This window comes from Podarcis pityusensis (genome assembly GCF_964106645.2).
Source record: "Podarcis pityusensis genome assembly, chromosome: Z".
NCBI lineage: Eukaryota > Metazoa > Chordata > Lepidosauria > Squamata > Lacertidae > Podarcis > Podarcis pityusensis.
The window spans coordinates 20489877-20516789 of record NC_138044.1 but is presented as its reverse complement, the minus strand read 5'-3'; the positions used below and the strand labels follow the sequence as shown (position 1 = coordinate 20516789).

The window sequence follows — 26913 nt, the reverse complement described above, 5'->3', positions numbered from 1 at the left end:
TAAGGAAATCAGCCCTGAGTGCTCACTGGAAGGACAGATCGTGAAACTGAGGCTCCAATACTTTGGCCACCTCATGAGAAGACGCCCTGGAAAAGACCCTGATGTTGGGAAAGATGGAGGGCACAAGGAGAAGGAGACGACAGAGGACGAGATGGTTGGACAGTGTTCTCGAAGCTATGAACATGAGTTTGACCAAGCTGCAGGAGGCAGTGGAAGACAGGAGTGCCTGGCGTGCTCTGGTCCATGGGGTCATGAAGAGTCGGAAATGACTAAACAACACAACAGAAAACAATTACCTGCTAGTGCTGTAAAAATGAACGTTTCCCCTTTGCTAACGTGATGCCGTCTCCAGGTGGCATTCAACTGCAGCTTCCATCAGCCCCAGGAAGCTGTGCTGTTCTTCATCCAAGGCCCCAGTCCAGAAGTCCTTTTCACATGGATGCTCACCAGGTCAAGACACTCTGTTCATATAATGCCACTGCACTGACTGCCCAAGTTACCCACCCCTGCCTGGTGGGACGGTGCTCTGGCACACTGACACTCATCCAGGGGCAGTGGGGGTTGGTTGCCCCTTCAATATTGGGGGGGGGCTCTGCCCCCTGCCTCAAAATATTCAGGGGGCTGAAGCCCCTTGTGCCCCCTGTACCCTGCGCCCCTGCTCATGGAAAAAGGTGCAAGAGAGACTTCTGATTCTGCTAGCCTTTCACTATGGCAATTTATGGTGCTTTATTTTACTTATTAACCGTGGGCTTGGGAAAGAGCTTGCTAATGAAAGCCTAAGAATAATTGCAGCTCTGGGTGGAACATACACCGCTATTTCAGTTTCCAGAGCAGGGCACCATGTGCTATATTTGTAGATGGTTCAGACCTTTTTTTTTTTTTTTTTTTTGAAAGCATATTTGCTGTTACTCCTTGCTGTACTTTCTTCCCCCACCACCTCCCCTGCAGATGCATTTGAAAATTAAGGGATTTCAGCTTCACAGGAAATACAGACTCTATCCATTATACCTATCATTTTATTCTTATGGGCAGAGCTCCTGAAATAGCAACAGTCCATGAGGGGGGTGGGAAGCGATATGACCCTTGGCAACCCTCCTACCAGTTGTGAATGGAGCAGAACATTGTGTGTTGGGCGATGAACTCAATGCTGAGAATTCCAAAGATCTGGGCCCACAATACCAAAGGCACAACTGCATATCCTCCAACTTTGATTCAGAGGAAAATAGGGACACTCCCCCTCACTTGTCAGTGTGTCCTCCCCCTATAGTTCAGCCTGTGATTTGGGGGTGACATTGCCGCTTTCTCTCTTTTAAAAATTATATTTTATTAAATTTTCAAACGTTTAACATATACACTCTAAGACATAATAAATTTGTATTTTGTTTAGTTGACTTCCCACCCCATTTTCCATGGTGTTTTTATTTCTCCCTCTCTCTCTGCTGCAATAATTTTTAATTACTTTTGTTGCTCGTAGTTCAAATCTTGCTTGTTGAGTTCATCACTATAGTATTTCTTTAAGTAATTTACAAAAGGCTTCCATTCTTCCACAAAACCATCGTCATTAGGTTCTCTTATTTTGACTGTTAACTTTCCCAATTCCTCATAGTCCATCATCTTTTTTATTCTTTGGTGGGAACTTCTTCCAACATTGCCTCTGCTTTCTCGTCTAGTGCACGGCTTAGGTGGCAGTTCTCTAAGTGGACACTCTCTGCCTTCTGATTTTGCCAAGCGGACTCCCTCCCCTTCCACCTTGCCTTCCAGGACATCTGTCCCATCCCCCTTTCCCACCCAAGGGCAGGTTCACTTGTGTGGCTTGTGATTGGACAAGGATTTTGCCTTTGCTAGTGACCCTTCCCCTACAGTCCCCCTACACATGCCCTAGCCTTACTTTCTCCCAGATCTTTGCTGCTGTGTACTCCTCTCAGCTCGCTGCCTAGCCCTTGGTGTGTCCCCACAACCATGTGGAGGCAGCTGGTGCATTGCACTCTCAGGAGTGCAAGGGGATGGAGGCACCCGGTGGCACCCTAAAGAGTTTGATGGTTACTTCTCCATCCTTCCCTGCCTTGTTCAGCACATCTCCTGCACCATGTGTGCCTTGAGGAGGCACCCTGCTGGAGTGCACCACCACTGCCACAGCCAAAGGTTGCAGGGCCCAAATCCAGGGTGTCCCAATTAAATCGGGACAGCTGTTGGGTATGCAACTGTGTACTTCCAAAACATGGGCAATTTGGACTGTGGTTTGTGTATGACTGTGAGGTGTGTGTGTTGGGGTTGGGAAAAAGATTCAACTGCTCAAAGCTGTGCTTGATGAATTTGGCATCCTGTTGGGAGTGGGGAATGAGTGGTGCTACCACCTTAAGAATATCAAAACAGCCTGATGGATCAGGCCCCTAGCACATCCAGTTCTCACAGGGGCCAACCCCAAAGCAGGACCTGAGCACAAGAGCCCTCTCACCTCTTGTGGTTTCCAGCAACTGGGATTCAGAAGCATTGCTGTCTCCAACTGTGAAGGCAAAATCATAGCCATCATGGCTAATAGCCCTCAATACTTATTCTGTATGAATCTAATTTTCTTTTAAAGCCATCCAAGTTGGGGGCCAGGACTGCCTCCTGTGGGAGCAAGTTTCATAGTTTTATTATGTGCCATATAAATAAGCCCTTTAAAAAAAATCTGTCTTGAGTTTTAGGACCGTCTCTCTGGGGTGGGCCAACTCAGGTTTTATTGATCTAAGAAAGCCTGGCGACTTTCCAAACACAGAGGGGCGGTGACCAAACAGACCTTTTAAAGAGCTGGGAGTATCCCTGGGCTCAAAGGTCCACTGCAGGAGACTCCACAAAACCCTTGTGTTTAATAATAATAATAATAATAATAATAATAATAATAATAATAATAATTTATTTATACCCCGCCCATCTGGCTGGGTTTCCCCAGCCACTGTGGGTGGCTTCCAACAGAATATTTAAATACAAGTCTATTAAACATTAAAAACTTCCCTAAGCAGGCTGCCTTCAGATGTCTTCTAAAAGTCTGGTAGTGATTTATAGGTGGTACATGACACCAGTCAAGCTTGCAAAAATTTACCATTTGCCCGACAATAAATGTTGGAAATGTAACGAGACTGAAGGCACATTCTTTCACCTTTGGTGGACATGCCCAAGGATTAAGGCCTTCTGGGAGATGATCTATAATGAAATGAAAAAGGTATTTAAATATACCTTTCTGATGAAACCAGAGGCTTTTCTCCTGGGCATGGTCAGCCAATTGGTGTCAAAGAAGGATAGAACTTTCTTTATGTATGCAACAACAGCAGCAAGGATACTCATAGCAAAATATTGGAAGACACAAGATTTACCCACCCGGGAAGAATGGCAGATGAAGTTGATGGGCTATATGGAACTGGCGGAAATGACTGGCAGAATCTGAGACCAGGGAGAAGAGTCGGTGGAAGAAGACTGGAAAAAATTTAGACTATTTACAGAAATACTGTAAAATTAATGAATTTTAGAAAAATGTTGGAATGAACTTATATGGCTTTAGGAGAAACGTTATAAGGAATTAAGTATAAATAGATTAATAGAGTATTAAAGGAAAAAATAAGGTTAGAATGAGTTAAGATAATTATAGGATAGAAAACAGAGGAAGATGGAAAGGAATTTCTGAAATAATTAACAGAAGTGGAATAAAAAAGGGAGGGGTGAGGAGGTCGTGGAAATAAGTGAATGAAAGATGGGATAATGAAATTGTTTGATTTATTTTATTGTTTTTGTTTTGTTTTGTTAGTTTAATGTATTACATTGTATTGTCTTTTTAGTGTTTAAATTTTTGGAAAAGTAATAAATATTATTTAAAAAAATAAAGTCTGGTAGTTTTTCTCTTTGACTTCTGGTGGGAGGGCGTTCCACAGGGCGGGTGCCACTACTAAGAAGGCCCTCTGCCTGGTTCCCTGTAACCTCACTTCTCGCAGTGAGGGAACCGCCAGAAGGCTCTAGGCATGGACCTCAGTGTCCTGACAGAACGATGGGGGTGGAGACGCTCCTTCAGGTATATATACAGGACCAAGGCCGTTTAGGGCTTTAAAGGTCAGCACCAACACTTTGAATTGTGCTCAGTAACGTACTGGGGGCCAATGTAGGTTTTTCAAGACCGGTGTTATGTAGTCTCGGCGGCCGGTCCCAGTCACCAGTCTAGCTGCCGCAGTCTGGATTAGTTTTAGTTTCCAGGTCACCTTCAAAGGTAGCCACACGTAGATGTAGTAGTCCAAGCGAGAGATAACTAGAGCATGCACCACTCTGGTGAGACAGTCTGCAGGCAGATAGGGTCTCAGCCTGTGTACCAGATGGAGCTGGTAAACAGCTGCCCTGGACACAGAATTGACCTGTGCCTCCATGGACAGCTGTGAGCCCAGAATGACTCCCAGGCTGCGCACCTGGTCCTTCGGGGCACAGTTACCCCACTGAGGACCAGGGAGTCCTCCACACCTGCCCGCCCCCTGTCCCCCAAGAGCAGTACTCTGTCTTGTCAGGAATCAACCTCAATCTGTTAGCCGCCATCCATCCTCCAACCGCATACCTACTCCCCCCCCTTTACTTTCCCTTCTTGGAAGTCCTTTTTTGATAAGCTAAGGAGGTGCAGTATCTATATGCTGTAGCCTCCACAGAAGCTGCTGCTTTGTGGACACAAGGCTGCAATGAGGCTGTTAAACTGGAATCTGTCACTCAGGAATCTCCATGGAAAGGTTACTCTGTACCTGAAAATGTGCACCTTTGATTAACTTGGCTGCTTTGCAAGTACATTCTGGGAAAAACAACAACAACAACGATACACTTGTGGTGTTGGTGAAAGTAAGGCTGGTGAGGGAATTAGAGCTCATTTCAGAAAAAGCAATGCCTGGGTAGTGACTTCTGTTTGGTTATAAACTTCTTGCTTTTTTCAGGCACCTGCTGAGACTGTACTGCTATTAGCTTGAATGAAGTTCTCTTCTTTACTCTCAGGATTCTGCAGGAAAATCTATAAAAGCTGATATGCACTAATTAATTGCCTTATTGCCTTTTGGAAAATGGATCATTTGGTTTTGTTGCAACACAGCAAAATAGTTTGTAGAAGTCATTTTTCGGGGGGAGGGGAGACACACACAAATGAACAACAATATACTCCAACAACCAAAATTTTGCCTTTTTTAATTGTATTTGGAGCAACAAGAGAATCCAAGATTACAAAAAAGGGAGATCTGAACAACAGCATGAAACTTGCCCTGGTGTGGAGTGGTGTGGTTGATTTACCCTTTCTTGAAACCAAGAAGACAGAAACAAGAGGTTTAATTTTTTGTCTTTTATCAGTATACTCTGCTGGACTGCCCTGCCTGTGCACCAGAAGTCCCCTGCCTCTTCCTGATTCATGAGCAGAGATAGATGCAATTTTAAGACATCCTGTGAGGTGGGGTGGTCTCTGGCTCCTGATCATCAATGCCTTTGCAGAGGGATCAAATGTGTTTTTGCTTTTTGTTTCGAAAGGTGCCATTCACCAGAGGACGGTCCTAGTGCACACCCAGCTCATTTCCAGTGTCCCTGGTGGGTAGCACCCAGGGTTGCCTTAAATGTGCATAATTCTGTGCAGTGCTGCTGTGAGTGTCCAATGATGGCTCTAGAACAGGGGCTACCAAATTCTCCCAGTATGAGAAGCTTCACTTGTTGCTAGCTTCAGGTTTCTCTTTTTTGCAATGTTAGTTAAAGGCAAGTGGCCGAAGGAAGCCAAGTTGGACACTCAACTTCATGGCAAGCCTTGCTGAAGGACTCACAGCGGGGCTGGCATATGCTCCGAGGCCCCCAAGAGACAGAGCAAAAGAGGAACATAGGAAGCTTTCTTGTCACTGAGTTAGACCATTGGGTCCATCTAGCTCAGTATTGTCTACACTGACTGGGCAGCAGCTCTCCAGGGTTTCATCTAGGACACAGCTTTCCAAACTTTTCTTGTTGGTGACACACTTTTTAGACATGAATCATTTCATTTTACTACCAAACCGGAGGTTAAACTAACCCTTTTCCAGCTCTTGGAGGAGTGTGGGGGAGCGTTTGTGTGACACACCTACACACTGCAGCCAACACACTAACGTGTCGTGACACAGTTTGGAAAGCTCTGATCTAGAGGGTCTCTTCTAGCCCTACCTGAAGGTGCCATTAGGGATTGAACCAGGGGCATTCTGCAGGCAAAACAGGTGCTCTACCCACTAAGCCACAACTCTTCCCCAGGTGGCTGGCTCTTATTCCTGTCATTATTTGCAACAGACCCACCTAGAATCCCTTGAAGCTGAGATCAAATACCCACACACCACACCCACCCGTTGTGTCTGTTTATTACGCGGTTATACATTTCAGCTGTTCTGCTGGTTCTGATGTTCCTGTAGATTCACAAGCTTATTTAGCTGCATAAACAGACTACAATTCTATTTACCTCCTTTTGCAAATAACTCCCCGCACCCCCCACAAAATCATACAAAGTTCTTATGGACTAGCAGCCCAACACTTCCTCCAATTTCCCCAGCGTATCAAATTATACATAAACACATAAACAGGCAAATGGATAGAAATTATCTCTCCTTGCTGTTCAAAAGCGCCGCAATGTTTTACAGAATGTCTCTGAAGTCCAGCCTGCTATCTCAGAAGGCCCAGTGGAGATGTTTGTAGTGGGCATAGCAACACCCTGCAGCAGTGGTTCACAACTGATGGTCTGCAGACCCCAGGGTGTCTGCATAACCCACCCAGGGGGTCTGTGGCACATTCACATAACAAAAACTACCACAGATATATCAAAATTTTCAAAAGGGAGTCCATGGCTTGGCTTTTGAGAAATGGAGTGCACAGTACTTAGCTAATTGGGAACCACTGACACAGAGGAAATGCCGGCTGGCCTGGGTCTCTCTGAAGGGAAATGTGACATCTGCAAAGAGAAGGAGGGGAGAAGAAGGGAAACAGCACCTTCTGCCCCCTAAAAAGCAAGCGGAGGCTTGGACTGGACAGGGTCCTCCTCACATGCATGCGCATGAGCAATGGGGCATCTTAGAGGGGCCCCTTACCTACTCCCTGGCCCTGTAAACCTGGTTGTATCATGCCCACTCAACCCTATAGATGAAGCAAGATCACAGCCCAAGCATTGCCTCTTCCTAAGGAGGCCACAGACACCTCCCTGCCTACTCCCAATCCATCCAGGGCACCTTTGTTTTGTTTCCAAAGTGCAAAGTTCTCCCACACAAATTTAGCTGGCAGTCTATCTTGATTCCTAGATTCTTAGGGACATTTGGCTGCAGTATCCTTGCCTTCTGAGATACGAGTTGGGTTTTGGAGATGTTCCATAAAAGAAGTGCCTCACTGATGGATGAAGCCCATCTAGCAGCCAAATGCTTATAAAAACCTAGGAATCTAGACAGACTGCCTCTGGACCTAGAGGTTCCATAACAGCACCAGAGGAGAACTGCTAGGTCAGGCCAAGGGCCAATCTCATTCAGCACCCTCTTCTCACAGTGGCCAGGCAGACAGTATTCTACAATTGTGGGTTGTAACAAAATTGGCAACTGGGTCCAGTGTTGCCAGTGCACACATTAGTAAATTTCAAAGGGCAAAAAGAGGGGTGAAATTAACTCTCCCTTCACCCCCACCCCCCAATTAAGGCAGGCAAGAGTGAGTGCATTTGTTCCAATGCTGGTGGACAACATTGCATAAAGACTTATCACAATACACATCCCCCCTCCCCAGCATGCATACAAGTATGTGATTTATGAAAACAGGACCCTATTCTTTTCCCCATTTTAAATAAGCATTCTATCGGTAAAAAAAAAAAGATAGAAAAAAAGGTTGCAATGATGAACAAAAATAGCTTAGACTCTATAAGGTGCTTCAATCTCCTGTAGTAACTCAGTTCAGGGCGCAGGATGTTCTCCACCCACCTCAAAAAAAAGAAGGCATGGTATTTTTTAAGTGCAGAAAACATAATTCTTAAAATACACAGAATCACCCCCCAAAAAACAAAACAAAAACCCAACCAGCTCCATGATGGAGAGATATTGTCCTCAAAGTTGTTTCCCCAACTAGAGTCAAAATACTCAAGATCTTTCTTTGCTTCCATTGGAAGAGGGCTTGAGACATGTCTCTATGAAAGAACATCCGAGCTGCAACTTCCAAGTGCCTCCAAGGAAGGGCCTTACTCTGCTTTCGCAGAAGCTGAAGGATATAAGAAACAATACTTTTTACTACCTGCTACACTTACGGATTAGGGCAATCAAATAGATGGGGACAGGGGGTACCTGGCTTTGCTGCGGTCCCAAAAAAGGGGGGGGGGGCTACATCCTGTGAAGCCTGGCAGGAAGTGCAGGGTGCTGCAGGGGGTTGGACTCTACAGCTCTATGATTTTATCAGAAGGTGAGGAGGAGGAGTCTGTGTGGATTGGTCTGTGCCACAGTGAGTTTAAAGACTAAACTAGGGCAACTTTCACAAAATAGAACATATGCAAGCATAATTTTTTTTTAAAAAAATCACAGAATAATAATAACAACAACGCATAAACTGCATAATAAAAGTAAGGATTGAAGGCTAAGACATTGTCAATGCTTTTGGTATTTCTCAAGCCCCCCCCCCCTTTTTAAAAACTGTAGTCGGTTGTAAATAAACCAGAGCAAGTAAATGCTCAATTTCCCACCACCACCACCGTTTCTAAACCCCCCCCCCCCCACTTTTTACATTCTATTCATTACAGGTATTTTGAATCAATCTCTCTTCAAAACACAGTCAGGATCCAAAGATCCCTCAGGGGCTCTAGGGCAGAGGTGGGCAGAGGTTGCCCTGCAGTCTTCAATGCCACCCAAAGCATCCTTCTGCATAGCGAGTCTTGCACAAATCTAGTTATAGCAATAAAATGCAAAGAATCAGAGGGGGCTGGAAAGTTCACTGTGCCCACTTCTGTAGGTTAGAGGCTACCACACCGGGTGCGTGAAGTTGTTGACTATATACATGTGAGATATATTCATTGCCACTTCCCACAACTTGGTTTGAGTCTCTTAAGATGTTGGGGAACTCTTGGCCACTTTTGAAGAACATGAAGCAGTTCTCTGGCATGCAGTCTTGCTCTGCATGACTGGATGCCCAGCTGACCTTTCCAAGAGATTTGAACCCACAGAAGGGGAAAGGGCTTAAAATGAGATATATGGTACCACCACAACTTACATGTTTAATTTGTGTGATTTCAACCTAAGCTGGCCAGCTGAAATTGTGCAAATTAAATGCATGAAAGGAAGAGAGCTCAAAAACTCTTTCTGTGCAGGATTTTCCCAGAACAGAAAGAGGTTTTAAGCTCTCTGCCTAGCTTACGGGGTTCTGGGAAGTTCTTGCATGGAGACTGGGATGCTTTCTCTCTAGACATCTTGCAAGATTTGCGAGAGCCTTCCAAAGCCTGGTGAGCAAAGTGGAGAGCTTAAAAGCTCTCTGCCTTGTTAAGGGGCAAGACCTGTTCAGCATATCAGCTCCAGAAGGTACTCTTCCTCTCACAGGAGCAGCTTGAGCATACATTCTTATATATGCGCCATCTCCAGAATGCAACCCCTGTGCAAATTGTGAGTTACCTGTGCGCATGCGGCCAAACCATGCAAGTTCCCCACAGCTAACTCTATTGCAGGCAAACCACAAGTGAAACTGAGTCAACTTGAAAGAACGTGAGTCAACAAATGGAACTTCATGATGACACATGTATCCTTCCTAAAGCTTTCTCAGAGGTTTCACTACTAGGCACAATGTGTGGGGCCCAGTGGGGCATCTGGGTGGCCACTGTGGGGATACTGGGCTAGATGGGTCCATATTGGACTGAACCAAGAGGCTCTTCTGATGCTCTTGTGGACTCTCCAGGCACAGAGTCTATCTGTACTGCTAGATCCTTAAGGGCATTTGGCTACTCTGAGAACAGGAGAGTGGACTAGGTGAGCCTGATCCAGCAGCCAGGCTCGTCTGCTGTCTATTTCCAGTGCTTTGTCCATCACCTGTCCATTTCCCACTTTTTTGTTCCTAAGGACCACAAAGAGGTCCACATCCACATGCTGCATTTGTAAGAAAAACAGCTTGATGGAAAGAGCAGAATGATTTTTAACCAGCACTGCTGAACGTCATGGGAGGGGGGGGTGTTGTTGTTTCTGCATCAAGTAAAAGGTAAAGGTAAAGGTACCCCTGCCTGTACGGGCCAGTCTTGCCAGACTCTAGGGTTGTGCGCTCATCTCACTCTATAGGCCGGGAGCCAGCGCTGTCCGAAGACACTTCCGGGTCACGTGGCCAGCGTGACAAGCTGTATCTGGCGAGCCAGCGCAGCACACGGAACGCTGTTTACCTTCCCGCTGGTAAGCGGTCCCTATTTATCTACTTCCACTCGGGGGTGCTTTCGAACTGCTAGGTTGGCAGGCGCTGGGACCAAACGACAGGAGCACACCCCGCTGCGGGGATTCGAACCGCCGACCATGCGATCGGCAAGTCCTAGGCGCTGAGGTTTTACCCACAGCGCCACCCGCGTCCCTCTGCATCAAGTAACCATGGCCAAATTAAGGTGCTGCATTGTCGCTTCTCAATGTTCTGTCATCTCTTGAAGCACCTGGCCAAGCCAACCCTTTTGCAGCATCCTCAAACCCCTACAATATGAAAACCCCTCAAGGTGCAAACAGAGTAAGATTTCTGAGGTGCTTCCTGCCCTCCCCTCCAAAAGCAGCAAAGTTTCTCAACAGTCTGCACAGTAAAAGAAAAGCCCATCTTATAAACATATTTCAATAAAACTGCAGGTGACATCACTGAAAATAATCAAACCAAATCAAGCTTTGCAGAGCCACATTATTAAAATGACTACTGCCCAGAGTATTCCCATGGCTGCTGCTTTTTTTTGGAGGGAGGTAGGAGGAGTGGGATAATGGCTAACCGTCATTTTAAAAATGCATCACTGCAAAGTGCAACTTTACAGCCGTTGCTTCTGAAAGGTATGCAAGATCCTTCAAAGTCACAATTTGCCAGGCCATTGTTGAACAAGGGAGGCAGGTGAAACTGCTCATGGCAGTAGGAGCGGAGACTTAAGCCATTTTTAGAATTAAAGACAAGCAAGTTATCACTACCTAAATAAAGATTGTGAGCTAGAGAATCACAATCCACATCCAAAAATCAAAGGAGTCAAACAATTTGTGATTATTTTCTCGTGATGCCAGGAATGAACAGAATAGGGTTGGGAGATAAAACCGATGGTTGAGAAACAGGATAATTGTGAGTGGCATTCTTAGGAGAACCAATGAGCTTTTAACACATACTCAGTTCAGCCATTCTAGGACATGACCTGGAACAATACCCCCCCCCATATAATTCTTTCTGAAAAAATCAGAAGACAATAGCTCAGAATCTATTTGTGTCATCCTGTGAGATTCTCTGGCCAGGGACTGCTCTAGGATAGCTTATTGAGACTGAGGGCCCTTCTTCCCACAACCAAGGAAAGTTTCTAAGGTTTGTTTGACTCCCCGTTACTCCTTTAGACGAATGGCAGTCTCAACTACAGAAATCACAAAAATGAAAAGCGCATCCCCATCCCAATACATGTTCTCTTTACAATGTACCACAATGTTATTAAAAAAGATAATGAAAACACAAGTTCTTCCCCAGTGGAGTGGGTTAGGACCATAGTTATGTGCAGTTTCTCAGGAACCCCAAAGGGGCATCAGAGTCCTTGTTTCACTTGGCTTGGCTTCTGAGGCCCTCGCCCACCACGCTCTCCAAGGAAAAGTCTTCCAAGAGGGTCTTTAGGTGCCTCTGACTTTTGGGAAGCAGAGCTGGGAGGAGGGATGTTGGTGTAGGTGACAAAAGCAGCTGGATGGAGGCCCTCTGAGTACTGCAGAGCTGCCTTTTTTGAGGAGAGTGTCATTTGTGATGGAGAAACAAAAACAAAAAATGCTCAAAACTGGAATGTGCTCACATTCATTGGGTGACTTTTTTAAAGTTTTGGCTCATGGTCCACAGAAAGAAAAGGAAGTAAGAAAAAAGGATTGCACTGTAAAACAGCCCTCTGTAACCTTCAGGGCACCAAGAAGGTTCAGCACTACCCTCCAGCTCCTCTTAATGCTTTGTGTCATTTTTCATGAGAACAAGAACAGCACTGTATGGATTTGGGCACTTTGTGTCAGGTAAATGCTGCTGTAAGGGCCTCAGAGTTAATTGGAGAGGCACACTGAACAGCAGCCGAATCTGAGGCAGTGGCTTGTGGCCACGTAGTATAGGAACGTGATGAGGACTGAGACTAGTTCACATGCAGAAATGTGGCCCTGGGGAATCTGAGTCCGTGTGATGCCTGCAGCTGTGACGGCACACACACTTCTTTTTTTTTTTTGCAGTTGTATGATTCCACTACATTCTCTCCTCCATATGATTTTGAGTCCAGTTCTCCCTTCCTGTCCTCATATATGCTATTGAAATCCTCCTGCATCTTAAGAGTGAGACTCGCAGCATAATGGGGGAAAAGCACACTGCACAGAAAAGTTAAGAGTTGATCAAAAAACTGTTAAAAAATAAAAATAAAATCACCCACTCCCCAAAAATGAAGTTCTTCCCACTCCCAGGATTTGATTTGAGCAACCTGCTTGTCATCTTGGATTCTGGTTTTGTTTAAAAAGAGAGAATAAAACAGCAATGAAGGGAACACCCAAAACACAATGTGTGTGTGTGTTTTGCCAGACTTCCCATCGTGGTAGAGGGCCACAGAAGCCATTGTGGGAAATGCACAAGCCCAAGAATGTAAACAAGTGCCGCCTGGCACCATGCCACAACACCAGATTAAAAATATATATAAGAACAGGAAAGAAAAGTAGAGAAGGTGCAGGGTTTGCAAGCACACACATATGCTGGGCTGTTTCAAAACAGGCCGAAAAAAGCTCCCACTTGAAAAGGGAATTCCCCCAGGTGGGGAGTCACTGAAATTGAAAAGAATCCCAGCAGGTTAGTTCTGTTTTCGTTATTACTGTATATCTTTGTAGCGTATACAGTATTCCAAGGCACTGCAGTGCAAAAATAACAGGCAAGTGAAGGCTGGACAAGGTCGGCAGCTTCCAGGGCCTTGGCCGCAAAGGGCTCCTCCCTTCCTGTGTCTCCCTCGCTCCATCACTGTGTGTGGAAGTAGATGGGCTTCACCTTCCCAGAGAGGATCTTGGGGACTTGCACCGAGATGATCTCTGCCATCATTTCTGGGTAATCCACACTGACCATGTGGGACTTGACCAGGAGGTCGAATGTAAACTGGTGCAGCTCTCGGGCAATCTAGGAAAGAGGAAAGAGAGAAGGTGATGTCACTTTATAGTGATGTGGGTTTTCAAGGGAGGAAGTATGCATGATGCCCTGAGTCCCTTCCAGTTCTTGGGTTCCTGTATCGGAGGTAGGTGGAAGGTATGAGAACAAGCTCAACAAACCAGCCCCTTTTGTCTAGGCAATAGCTGTGACTGAGTAGTTAAGCACCAGGATCAGCATCCCAAAAGGATGAGCTGGGCTACAAGAGCTGTGACTAAGGGACGGGGCCTTTCAGGCCTGGTGGGGAGGAGAGGTTTTCCTCCACCCCCCTCACCTAGAACAAGAGAAGGTGTTTGGCGTGAGCTGGGCAGAAAGCAGGATGGAAGATGGAGACATGATTGATTTGAGCTGGATCTAAGACTGTGACTAATGGAGAAGCAAGAACATTTGGAGTGTTAATGCTGTGAGCCATTCCGGCCTGTGCTCAGGTTGTATATTATTGCAACTGAAAACATATATCCTAAAGACACCACAGTCTCCACTGAACTTCATTCCAAGGAAAGTGTACCCTTGGCAAGCACCTGCAACCTCTGGAATCTCTCACCACTTGGAGATTGGAGTGGCATGTAACAATATTATACAGTGGTACCATTTCTGCATAGACAAACAAGGCATGCAGGCACCTTCTCCTGTTCTTAGGAATAACCACCAGGTAGTACTTCCTAGGTGGTACTGAGGCACCCTGGGAGCAACTTTGACTACGGCAGGCTGGAATCTAGGTGTGTTTTTTTTGTTATTGGCTCCTGTGAGAACAGGATGCTGGGCTGGGTGGGCCACTGGCCTGATCCAACAGGGCTCTTACATTCTGGTGTGCATGCAGACAGAAAGGTGCCTTATGGTGAGACAGCCCATCTGGTATCTTTACACTGACTAGCTGTGGCTTTCCAGGGTTTCAAGCAGGGAGTTTCTCTCTGGAGCTCTACCTGGGAGATGCTGGAGACTGACCCTCTGCAGTAAAAAGCAGGTGCTCTGTCACTGAGCTGTTAAGTGGGACGCATCTGTCAGTTCTGATTTTTCTCTGTTCCTCACTTTCCCAACCTTAAGTTCAGTCTGCCCCACTTATGCATCAGTCTGCTTTTTTTTAAGCTTATGCCAAAATAATTGTACACAAATTCTCATGCACGCTTCTCCTAATATTCTTACACAATGTGGCCTAATGCGTTTATTTATTCTTCTTTGATGCATACTTTGGTGTGCTATTTCAAACATGTATTTTATATGCCTTCCATCAGCTTCGGCTGGTGGCCCAGCTACGCCCTTATCTGGACGAGGTTAGCCTAACTACTGTGGTCTATGCTCTGGTAACCTCAAGGTTAGATTACTGCAATGCATTATACGTAGGGCTGCTTCTGGAAACTTCAGCTAGTGCAAAATTCAGCAGCCAGGTTGCTCACTGGGGCAAGAGACTTTGAGCATATTACATTGATCCTGGTCTGACTGCACTGGCTACCAATTAGTTTCCAGGCCTAATTCAAAGTTCAGTTTTTGATCTATAAAGCCTTAAATAACTCAGGACCGTAATACCTCAAGGGCCACCTCTTTCCATATGAACCTACCCTGACACTGAGATAATCTTTTGAGGCCCTTCTTCGTGTGCCTCCTCCACAAGAGGTCTGGAGGGTAGCAACACGAGACCGGGCCTTTTCTGTAGTGGCTCCCCATTTGTGGAATGCTCTCCCAGGGATGTTTGCCTGATGCCTTCATTATACACTTTTAGGCACCAGGCAAAAACAGGCATTTGGTTGACTGGCATTCAATGCCTTTTAAAATGTGTTGGGGGTGTGTTACTGGATTGTTCTTGTTTTTATTTTGATTATGCATTTTTTTGTTTTTAATGTTGTGATTTTATCCTGTGAACCATACTGAGACCTGTGGGTATAAGGGGGTATACAAATTTAATAAATAATAAAATAATAAAAATAACAAATACTTTGACATTGGCAGCCCGGGGGTTAAGTTAAGGAATGTTTCTCTGCATGTGTACTAGATCTGAAATATAATAATAATAATAATAATAATAATAATAATAATACCCTGCACATTCTGTGTGGCATCCAGCAAGATATAAAAAATAATAAAATGTCAGACATTAAAAACTTCCCTTCAGATGTTTTCTACAAGTTGTGTAATTCTTTATCTCCCTCACATCTGATGGGAGGGTGTTCCACAAGGAGGGCACCACTGCCAAGAAGAACCTCTGCCTGGTTCCTTGTAATTTTACATTTTGCAGTGAGGGAACTGTTAGAAGACCCTCGGAGCTGGACCTCAGTGTCTGGACTGAATGATGGAGGTGGAGATGATCCTTCAGGTATACTGGGCTGAGGCCATTTAGGGCTTTAAAGTCAGCCTCCCACAAACATCTTTCTCTTTGATGGCACAGTTCTCTCTTGGAGGAAATGACTGTGAGGTCACAGTGACTTTCTGCAGATTTGCTTCCAGTGCTTGTTTTTACAGGTTTGTTGGTGTTTTGTTTTCCTCTCCCTGCACTCCCCCACCCCACAAGTTCAACAGCAGATTCTGTGGAGTTTTGATCAAAAGATTAACAAAAGATCTTGCCATGTGTGTGGCTAACCCTCTTTCTCTTCCCTTCTCCTCTTACTTACAGGCTGCACAGAGTCTAGGAGCTTGGTGAGCTGGTAGAAACGCCGGGAGCAGGAGGTAGGGTTCTTTCTCTTGCAAGCAATGATGCGATCAAGTTCCTTGATGTAGTTCATCCGAAGTTCGTCAAAGAACTTCTGGTTCTTCAGCCCGTCCACTGGAACTGGTGCATGTAGAAAGAGAGGAACAATTGTCAATGTACAGTATGGTTGTGCCTTGTGTGCATGTTACTTTCCAAGACAGCGCTTATTTGCAAAACTGTGCCCACTTGAACCACCTGCTTGGAACCACCCCGTGAGAGTATCTTTACCTTTTTGGAGTTGTGTGCCAAGTGTGCCTGGCCCCTCTCCCAGCAAGGCAGAGAGCTTTTAAGTTCTCCACCTTGCTTACCAGGCTCTGGGAGGCTCTGATGTAATCTTGCAGGTAAGCCTGAGTTCCGGCAAGATCTTGTGAGAGCATCCCAGAGCTCAGTAAGTAAGTATTGAGAGCTTAAAATCACAGAACCAGGTGCAAAAGGAGCTTTTAAGCTCTCAAAGCTCTCTACCTTGCATGCATTTAATTTGCGGGATTTTAACCATCTGGCTTTCAAAACCACACATGCTTGAAATTGCATAAGTTAATCACATGCAAGATGGGATGGAATTTTGGTGCATAATGATGCTGGTGGTAATAATAGTGGTTGCAGTAGTAAGAGAAAGGATTTTGTCAGACAGAGTGGTTGTCAGAATAAAATGATAAAGGAGGTTTAATCACACCACCTTAAATTATTGAGAATCAGTGTGGTGTGGTGGTTGGAGTGTTGGACTAGGACTAGGAAGAGACCAGGGTTCAAATCCCTACTTAGTAGTGAAGTTTACTAGGTGACCTTGGGCTGGTCACTGCCTCTCAGTTTAACCTACCCCACAGGATTGTTGTGGGGATTAAATGAGGAGGTGGACAGTCATGTGCACCACCATGAACTCTCTGGAGAAGAAGGTGGGAAATAAATGCAATAAATAAGTAACAATTAATAAAATAATAGTTGATTAAAATACTCTGTGTGTGCAGTATAGCAGTCTTCTGCTATGTATCTCTGGCCATCTATCAGGGATAGGGCTAGATGACCCTTGGGAGGTCCCTTGCAACTCTACAATTCTTTTATTCTTTTTTTGAAAGAAAGGGAGAAGGAAATAAAAAGGCCCCCATGAAAAAAATGTGTCTTACTAATACTGAAGAGGAGCAGAGCTTTCATGCAGAGGAATTCTTGGGGAGTGATTTGAAGCCATCCAAACTCTTGGGACAGATGCCGCATCCTGACGCACTGACTGTACATTCTGGATTTGTGCATCCGGTACCTGGGAGGAGGAAGAGATAATTAGCAAATGCCAGCAGGAAACTGAAAAGAGAATCAGTGATCAATTAGGCAAATAGATCTTTCTTGCTTGTTGGAAGATTCAGGAAGGATAAAAAGAAAGGACTTCTTCACACAGCACATAGTTAAACTGTGTAACTTGCTCCATCATGAGGCAGTGATGGCCACCAACTTGTATGGCTTTAAAAGAGGATTACAGAAATTCATAAAGGCTGTGCTCTGCCTCCACAGTCAAAGGCTGGACTGCTTTTGAATCCTAGATGCTGGGAACCACAGAAGGGGAGACAGCTCCTGTGCTCAAATCCTGCTTGGTAGTTTCCTACAGTGGGCATATAGTGTCAACTGTAAGAATAGGATGCTAGATTAGACGAGCCACTGGCCTGATCTAGCAGGCTCTTCTTATGTTCTTAAAATAAAGATTGCACCCCCAGCCTTCACCACACTGGCTGGAAATCTATCTCTGCTGCAGTCTTAAGAGCAACCTGTCTTGGAATCAAGGAACGAGAACATTGCTAAACAGGAGGATAGAGGGAAGTTATTCTAAGGAGCACATGACCTTCTTGATGCCTTGGGGAAAACATCACTCCCAAGAATTTGCAATCATTAAAGAATGCAATGCAATTATTTGGTGTGCAAGCCATCAGAACAGGGCACATTTCTTGATTACTTCCATCAGCACAAACTTTTGATCCTCCTCAATGACCCAAGAAGACCTGCAAAGCCCTGTCTGGGTCTGCCTTCTGGTTGTTGCTGCAAACACTAGCTGATATCAAGGAAGGGAATGGGCAAGGGTTGGTTAATGCTGTTCTGCTACCATTTTGCATCAATAAATTAATATTTAAACTGCAGATCCCACTGTGGTGCTGCTGGCAGCAAGGGGCTTTCCTTGTTCAGTTTATCCCTGCTGGGTTTAATTGCTAAATGAGCTGTATGTGTATTTTCTGCATAATTTGAGTAGGAAGTCAAAGGATGGAGGGCCCAAAAGTTATTGATACACATTTATAGTCAGACACAAGGATTTGAGATCAGCAGTTCCTAAACATCTTGGGGTGGGGGCACTGCCTAGTTCTGTGAATGCACCTCCGGAGCCCCCTACCCTACCTTACTTTACCCTACCCAATGAAAAGCATTTACTCAGAACAGTGGTTTGCACAACCCTCAAAAGTAGATAATAACACAAAGATTCAAAACAGTGACATGAATAGCACATTTATTCAAAAAATAAATATATGTAAAAATGAATATGTACTCTGATCTAATCATATAGTACTGTATTTTTCACCCTATAGGACACACTTTTTCCCCTCCAAAAATGAAGGGGAAATGTGTGTGCGTCCTATGGGGCGAATGCAGGCTTTCGCTGAAGACTGGAGAGTGAGAGGGGTCGGTGCGCACCAACCCCTCTTGCTCTCCAGGCTTCAGGAAGCTATCCCCCCAGCCCGGCAAGCTCCGGGAGCGATGGCGAGGTTGCGCAACCTCGCCTTCCCTCCCGGACCCCCAGCCCCAAGGCTAAAAACGAAGCCAGGAAACCGAGCGGGATCCATCCATTTCCCCCCCTTTATTCCCCCCCCCCAAATAAGTGCGTCCTATGGGCCGGTGCGTCCTATAGGGCGAAAAATATGGTATATATATCTTGCTTGTTTCCTATACTCTGTGCATTAGTACAGAGACAACTGAAATCATGAGTCATTTCCTCCGGCTGCTTCCTTCTTGTAGTTTCTTGCTTTTAACAGGAACGCTTGTGCTGATGGAATGTTCAGAAGAGTGGGGTCTCCAATTCCTCCCACACTGTTTCAATTATTTATTATTTATTATCATAAAATATATATAACTGTGGTTTACAATAATCTAAAAGCATAAAACCATACAGTAAAATAATAAAAAGTTAAAAGTAAATTAAAACCAAAAAGAAATTAAAACAAGCATAAATAATCCATTGTGTGAGATGTGCTCTTAATTGCCTGTTTAGGCCTGGCAGAATAGAAAAATGTTCAGCAGGCATTTAAAAGTTGAAATCATTTAAAGACTATTTATAGAAATATTGTAAAATTAAGGAATGTTAGAAAAATGTTGGAATGAAATTATATGGCTTTAGCAGAAATGTCATAAGGAATTAAGTATAAATAGATTAATAGAAAATTAAAGGAAAAGTATGGCAAGAATGTGTTAAGATAATTATAGAACAGAAAACAGAGTAAGATGGAAAGGAATTGCTGAAACAAATAATAGAAGTGGAATACAAAAAGGGAGGTGGGAGGAGGCCGCTGGAAATAAGTGAATGAAATATAAGATATTGAAAATATTTGAGGTGTTTTTAAATTGTTTTTGCTTGTTTTTGTTTGTTTTGTTAGTCCATGTAACGTCTTTGTATTGTATTTGCATTGTTTTTTCTCTTTTTTCTTTTTTCTTTTTTTGTTTGTAGTGTTGTGTTGGAAATGCTAAAAAAGTAATAAATATCATTTAAAAAAAATAAAAGTTGAAATCATAAGGCCTCTCTTTAATCTCTAACAGCAGAGCACTAAAGGCTCAGTTTCTTGTCATTGCCAAATGAGCCTTGCCAACTTGGGAAATGACTAATGGCGCTCCTGCAATGATCTCTGTGATTGAGTTGTGATATTATAACAGTTCAGGTGGTCCCTGAGGTTCCCTAAGTTGTTCAGGGGGGTTTTAAATCAATACAAGGACCTTGAACCTGGCTTGGTAGAAGACGGGCAGCCAGTGCAGCTGTTTTAAAAATGGTGTCACTTGCTCTCAGCCTGAAGCTCCTGTCAGCAATCTGGCTGCAGCATTCTGCCCCAGCTGGAGCTTCCGAACCAGACCCATGGGCAGTCCCACTTGGAGCACATTGCAATAGTCCAGCCTCGAGGTTACAAATGCATGGACTTCAGCTGTACTGTGTAAACCAGAGAAAACTGGCAAAAGGCCCTCCTAGTCACAAAGAACACCTGGACCTCTAGTGACAGAGATGTATGCAGCTGTACCCCCAAACTACACACTTGCTCCTTCAGATAGAGGGCAACCCCATGCTGAGAAGTCTACTGGGCTGGGGTATTGTTTTAGGTTTTTTTGTTGGGGAGGGGTTTGTTTTTATTTTATCTTTATTTCAGATGTTATTATTTATGTGGGAATTGTTTCAATTTGTATTCTTTTTGATGCTTTTTATTGTTTAAGACTACTTTTGCTATGTTTCTAATTATGTGGGTTTTTTTCATGTTGTAAGCTGCGTTTGAGCGCGGTTTTAACTGTGCGAAGGTGGCATGAATAAAGTTATGTACACAGGTATGTATCACTAATCCAAAAAGAGAATCTCGTGTTTCAGAAAAGGTAGCAGAAGCAGACTTCTGGGAAAAGTATTCACCACTCTCAGTGTTTGGTTGCAGGGAGAAGTCAAGATTTATGGTCTCCTAAATCAATTGCTTGGAAATTATTCGCACAGGATTGGTGCCACAGTCCGTACACAGTCAGCTATGCTGTTTATAAGGTGTAACCCACTTTTATGAGTGGCTTTGCACAAGCCTCGTTCTATCTCTCAAAGGGCTCCATGTACTGTCCTAGGACTGCTCATGAGATGACAGATGAAGGGACACGGTCTGCTGGAAGATTCCACAAGGGAATATCCCAAGCATGCAGATCCCAAAGATGGAACCGGGGGTGGGGGTGGGGCTGCAATGGTAGAGGCAAGTGAGCATGAGAGACGGAGTCGCAAAAATCATAGAACTGGAAGGGACCTCAAGGTTCTAGTCCAATTACACACAGGAATCACAACTAAAGCACCCCTGACAGATGGCAGCCTAACCCCTACTTAAAAACCTCCAATGAAGGAATTAATGTCATGTTGCTCAGAAACATCCCTGGAGACCCAGAACAAGGCCTCCTCCCTGTACCCCGCCACCAAATAAGTGTAATAAAAATGCTATTTTTAGTTTGGTTCATTAACGCATCCTGACGGGTTTGGTCAACTTTTACTAATTTATCGTTTTCTTTATTAAATTTCTACCCTACACCATAGATCTTAAGGCAGTTCACAACATAAAACCATCAGGTCTTTGCTGGTTTTGTAATGGGATCTCAGGTGGCCTCACCTCAAAGAGGATATTGTAGAGCTGAAAAAAGTTCAGAAGAGGGCAACCAAAATGATGAAGTGGATGAAGTGGCTCCCTTGTGAGGAAAGGTCACAGTGTTTGGGACTTTTTAGTTTAGGGAAAAGGCAAGTAAGAGGCAGCATGATAGAAGTTTATAAAATGATGCATGACATGGAGGAAGTGGGGTAGGGAAAAGTTTTCCTCGCTCCCTCATAGCACTTACTCATTGAAGACCAAGTCTGGGGCGAAGTAGAGCATCCGAGAGTTCACGTTGGTGAATGATCTCCATCCCATTGCAAAAATCATCAGGCCCATCCAGGAGTACTGAATGATTGCCATTTGGTCATCCACATGCAAGTTGCGGAACCCTGTGGAAGAAAAGAGGCACACCTGAGAAATGCTGTCAGGCTGAATGCAAAGCTTGCTACTTTTCTTTCCTAAGAAAGCACTGTCGGCATCTCCAGATGAGAGTAACTTGTCAATGCTGCTAATAATTTAAACTCCAGCAGTCCATTTGTAAGATTATACTTCGATACATACAGATGTACACATACATACTGTCATGAAGTAGTGATTCTGTGAGCAAGTATCGTTTGGTGGGGCCTCTCAGGCAGGTGGTAACAATTAGTCCCAAAAGTGGGAGCATATGATGGGGTTGGCTGGTTGCCAGCATTCCCCAGCCCCTACAAATATTCAAGTTCACCTGCTGGGGGAGGGAGAGATCATGCCATGTTTTGGACTTGCTGTTTGATTTCCTGTATCTGGTGCCAGAGAAGAAGCCAATAAAGCCTGGTAACCAGTTTGGTGCCTTCGTGTGATTCGTTAGTAACTTGGGGGGAGGACTCAGGAAAACAACCCCCTCCTTGACATGGTGTCATAGTGGAGGACTCCAACAGGAGTTTTGGAGCTTCAGCACCTTGAGTGCGAATGGCAAGTGTCTGTTTAGATGGGGGAAAGTGTTCATCAGTTGCAGGGAAAATGGCAGAAGAGTGTGCTTGTCTGTTTGGTGAGAAGTGGGAAGGAAGCCAGCTAGATAATGGACGCGATGGGTGGAGACGTAAAGAAGGAATATGGTCGGGTGTCGAGACCTACAGTGGTTTGGAGCATAGCTGTCAATGTTTCCCTTTTTTAAGGGGGAAATTCCCTTATTCTGAATAGAATTCCTCACAAGAAAAGGGAAAAGTTGACAGCTATGGTTTGGAGCGAGAGAAACTACTCTCCAGAAAGATCTTTCGGAGGTGGGGTTGTGGGAGTCATAAAGCCACGGTAAAGGCTTGTAATATTGCAGGGTGCCCCCTGACCTCGGCTGACCAGCACTCTGAGCTTTACAATGTATTGGAATGTATTGACTTAAATGCAGTTGTGTTTCCTCTGGGCAGTGATTGACCCTATATGGTGAAGGGGGCAATAAAAGCCTTGACCGGATGAGGTAACGTGAGACACTGGCAAACAGCCATGCGGCTGGAGAGAGACAAAGGATAATAAAAGAAGCAGGAGGAGGAGAGGGAAGTTCGAAAGGAGCTGCTCCTACCATCATGAAAATATTGCTGGCTCTCTGTGTCTTTATTTTATGCTAAACTTCGCCATTTGTAACGGCTGGCTCCGACAAGTGGTGCCCCGTGTGAGGCTGAATAAAAGAATACGTCTGAGGACTAAGAGGAGTTTAAAAGAAAACCGTGTGAGGCAACTTAAAGGAAACAGTCTGAGGCAGACTAAGAGGATTTTAAAAGGAGACCGTGTGAGGTTTTTCGATCCTAGCAAAGGATATCATCGGCTTACCACGCCCGGCAAGGGCTTCAAGCGCTATTCATCTTAAAAAAGATCCCGGTGAGTTCGATCCCTTCTCTTTTATATTGATTTTAGAAAAATGGGCAGCTCTTTGTCTGCTCCCCAACAGAAATTTTTAAAAGACTTAAAATTTCTCCTTTCCTCCAACGAATTGGAAGTTCTGGAGGGTGATTTGATACAGCTCATTCTGGCCATCGAAGAGCATTCCCCCTGGTTTTCTGCAGATGGGACTTGGGAATTAAAACTTTGGGACAAGATTGGGGAACATTTTCATGGGCACCCCAGCATAGGTGTTCGGATTCTAAATGCATGGTGCAAGGTTCGTTACGCCATGGACTCTTTATCACCAAAAAATATCTCCATGGCTGCATTGCCAACACAACCTTCAGCTTCTTTAATTCAGCCTGCTGTGTTAGAATCTGTTCCAATACTTGCTTTGCCAGCAGCTCCAGACCCCAAACCTCCGGACTACAGTTCCTCACCAGAGGACCCAATCCTGCAAAAATACCGTGGTCTGGCTGGCAATGATCCTAATCTTTCAGCGGCAGAACCAGAACCAGAACCTTTTCAACGTGCAGTCCTTGCCTCTTCCTTAATTCAGGATACTATGGCATTCCCTGTTATTGTGCCCCCTGCTGGTGCCCCAGCAGGCACCCAAGCCCAACACCAACCTTTTGACTTTAAGATTTTGAAAGAGCTGCAACAGTCAGTAAAGGCCAATGGACTCCAAGCCCTATATACGCAGGCGCTTTTAGAAGCCACATTAGCCCAGCTATTGGTTCCAGAGGACATCAAGCTTTTGGCCCATACAGTGTTGCCCCCATCAGCTGGTGTTTTGTTTGCCCACGAATGGGAAACTGCCTGCCGTGCTTATGCTCCAGCCTTGTTACAACAAGTCAGAGGAAATAATCCAAATGTTACCCTCGCAGACGTCTTAGATGCCATGTTGGGGCGTGGTCCCTTCGCTCAAGCTTCAGTGCAAGCCACACTGCTGCAAATCTTATTGAGGGACACTGCTCTTGCTGCTAAACAAACAATGAGAAAAATCCCAGAACCCACCAGTATTCAATCAAGGTGGGGTTCAATCAGGCAAGAGAATCATATTCTTCCTTTATGGACAGGCTGCTTACAGCAGTGAGTCGCCAAATTGAAAATCCTGAAGCCAAACAAATAATTATCAAACAATTGGCCTTTGAAAATGCCAATGAGGATTGTAAACTTGCATTGCGACCGATAATACACAATCCTGCCACAGACACAGCAGCCATGCTTCGCATTTGTCAGTCTGTAGATACAGCCACCCACAAGGCTTATCTGCTGGCAGCAGCGCTAAATGAAAACCAGCCTGTAGCCACCGATACAACTTGTTTCCAGTGTGGCAAACCAGGATCACCGATACCCCAGTGGGGGTAGAACAGTGGCCTCTACCAAAAGAAAAATCCACAGCAGCGGCACCAGCTATCTCTGACCAGCTTATTTCTTAACAATTGACTTTCGGCCACATTGAACCATCTTCATCCCACTGGCTCCAGCAGACAGGGAACGGTTTGCTTCTACATTGCCAGTATATAACAATTCGCAGCCCACCCAGCGATATCAGTGGGTTTTCCTGCCTCAAGGCATGCGGAACTCCCCTACACCTTGTCAACATTTTGTGGGTGAAGCATTGAAACCTTTCTGCATGCGCCACCTAGAGGTGCTGCACACGAGCTGCATCTGGCAGTGTTTGCCTTCCTAACCATTTGCCTTGCCATCCTTTGCTGCACCGTTATACAAGGAAGAGAAGCAGACGACGAGTCCAGTTGAAACCACCATATTTCACCTCATCGGCTGGCAAGCAGCTGTCGTCAGAATCCTACTCTGGCTGGCAGTATCCACGGCTCAGCCACTTTCGAACTAGAAGAACAGCATTGTTGAATAAGACTTTTAGGGGAGAAAATTATCATAAGATATGGAGAGATGATATTTTTGTACAAGATATGATTATGTTTGCCAGTTTATTGCATGCTTCTAAATGTTGGGTGTGTATGCCAGTCATTCAGGCATAATGCTTCATGGTGTGCCTGTCAGTGGATCTTTTCAATTTACTAATATTATATCCCCTAAGCAAACTTTTTGGCCTCCAGTACAATTGACCCTCCATGAGCCTGCCCCCATTTATTTTCAAATTAAGGAGGGGCAAGAATCATGGGGCATATATCCAAACTGCAAATATACATTGAATTTCACTTTTAATAGCTCTTGTTCTCTTACAGGAAGCCTACCATGCAGCTTGGAATCATAATTCTTATATTCTTGGCTTCCGGATGGAAGTTGGCTTCAACATTTATTGATTTTAGTGATCATTATAGTAGTTATTTGCATTATTTTGTGTTGCTGTATCCAATGTATTCCTTCTTTAATCTCTATATGTACTGCATGGTTCTCCAGTCCACGGCCCGCTTCCGGTGTCAAAGAGTCGCTTATCACGTATTGACTCTGATATAAAATAAAGAAAGAGGGCATGTGGGAGTCATAAAGCCACGGTAAAGGCTTGTAATATTGCAGGGTGCCCCCTGACCTCGGCTGACCAGCACTCTGAGCTTTACAATGTATTGGAATGTATTGACTTAAATGCAGTTGTGTTTCCTCTGGGCAGTGATTGACCCTATATGGTGAAGGGGGCAATAAAAGCCTTGACCGGATGAGGTAACGTGAGACACTGGCAAACAGCCATGCGGCTGGAGAGAGACAAAGGATAATAAAAGAAGCAGGAGGAGGAGAGGGAAGTTCGAAAGGAGCTGCTCCTACCATCATGAAAATATTGCTGGCTCTCTGTGTCTTTATTTTATGCTAAACTTCGCCATTTGTAACGGCTGGCTCCGACATGGGGTGGTAATTGCGTTTATTGGGACAAGTGTATGTTTCCTCCATATACTGAAGAACAGGATTTAGTCGCATATTTTGCATTCTTTGAAGCTACATGTGAAGACTTTGTTCCTGTGAGCCACTGGATGAGAATTCTGTGCTCCTTGTTAACTGGTAAATTGGCAGATGTAATGGGAAAGCTGTCACCATTCAGTTTTAATGACTATGATAATTTTAAAACTTTAGCTTTGCAACAATTTGCTGTTTCAGCGGAGACCTACCGTCAAGCTTTTTAAAAGTGGATAAGGGTGGGGCGCAAATTTATATTCTTGTTGCTGTGAATACACTGACTCGGACATGGCGCATTGGCTTGGGGCTGCTGGAGTAAGTACTTTTAATTATTTGAAATAACTAGTACTTTTAGAACAATTTTATTGTGTACTGCCTGAAAATCTTCGAGTACTTGTGCAGGACCGGAACCCTAAAACTGCCAAAGATGCTGCGGTACTGGTGAAAAACATGAAACTGAATCGCCGGCAAAGTTCTGGAAAGTCAACTTATGAAGGGGTGAAGTGGAAAAACAGTGACTTTGATAATAACAGGAAAACCCCTAGGCTGGAAAGTTTCAGAGTCTCGTCTCAGAGTGGCCTGTGTTTCTTTTGCAAACAGCCAGGGCATCTTAAGAAAGACTGTAGCTTGCTACAAGACAGAGAATGGTGGACAGGTTGCGTCTCAAGAACAGCACAAGTGCATGTGGTGCAGTCTGAGGAAGCTCTGTGGGAGGAGGGAGAGAGACCAAGTGAACAATCTATAGTGGCACCTCCCACTCACCAGAATAAGGATTTGTTTTTAATTATGTAGCATGAGGCTTTATTTGCAGTGTTTAAATTTTTTGGTAAATGAATTCCATTAATCCAT

At 44.6% G+C, this 26913-nt stretch overlaps 1 protein-coding gene across 2 annotated transcripts in view; it reads right to left on the bottom strand.

Annotated features, from left to right (window-relative positions):
• Positions 1–5152: 5152 nt before the first annotated feature.
• Positions 5153–26913, bottom strand: part of AR (androgen receptor) — a 248197-nt gene continuing 226436 nt past the window's right edge. For both annotated transcript variants that reach the window (XM_080989793.1, XM_080989794.1), the window contains exons 5-8: positions 21584–21728; positions 17131–17261; positions 15933–16090; positions 5153–13302 (exon numbers count right to left, since the gene is read on the bottom strand). In XM_080989793.1, coding sequence (XP_080845919.1) covers positions 13147–13302; positions 15933–16090; positions 17131–17261; positions 21584–21728 — 590 coding nt within the window. In that variant the 3' untranslated portion in view covers positions 5153–13146. The remainder of the gene's footprint in view (positions 13303–15932; positions 16091–17130; positions 17262–21583; positions 21729–26913) is intronic.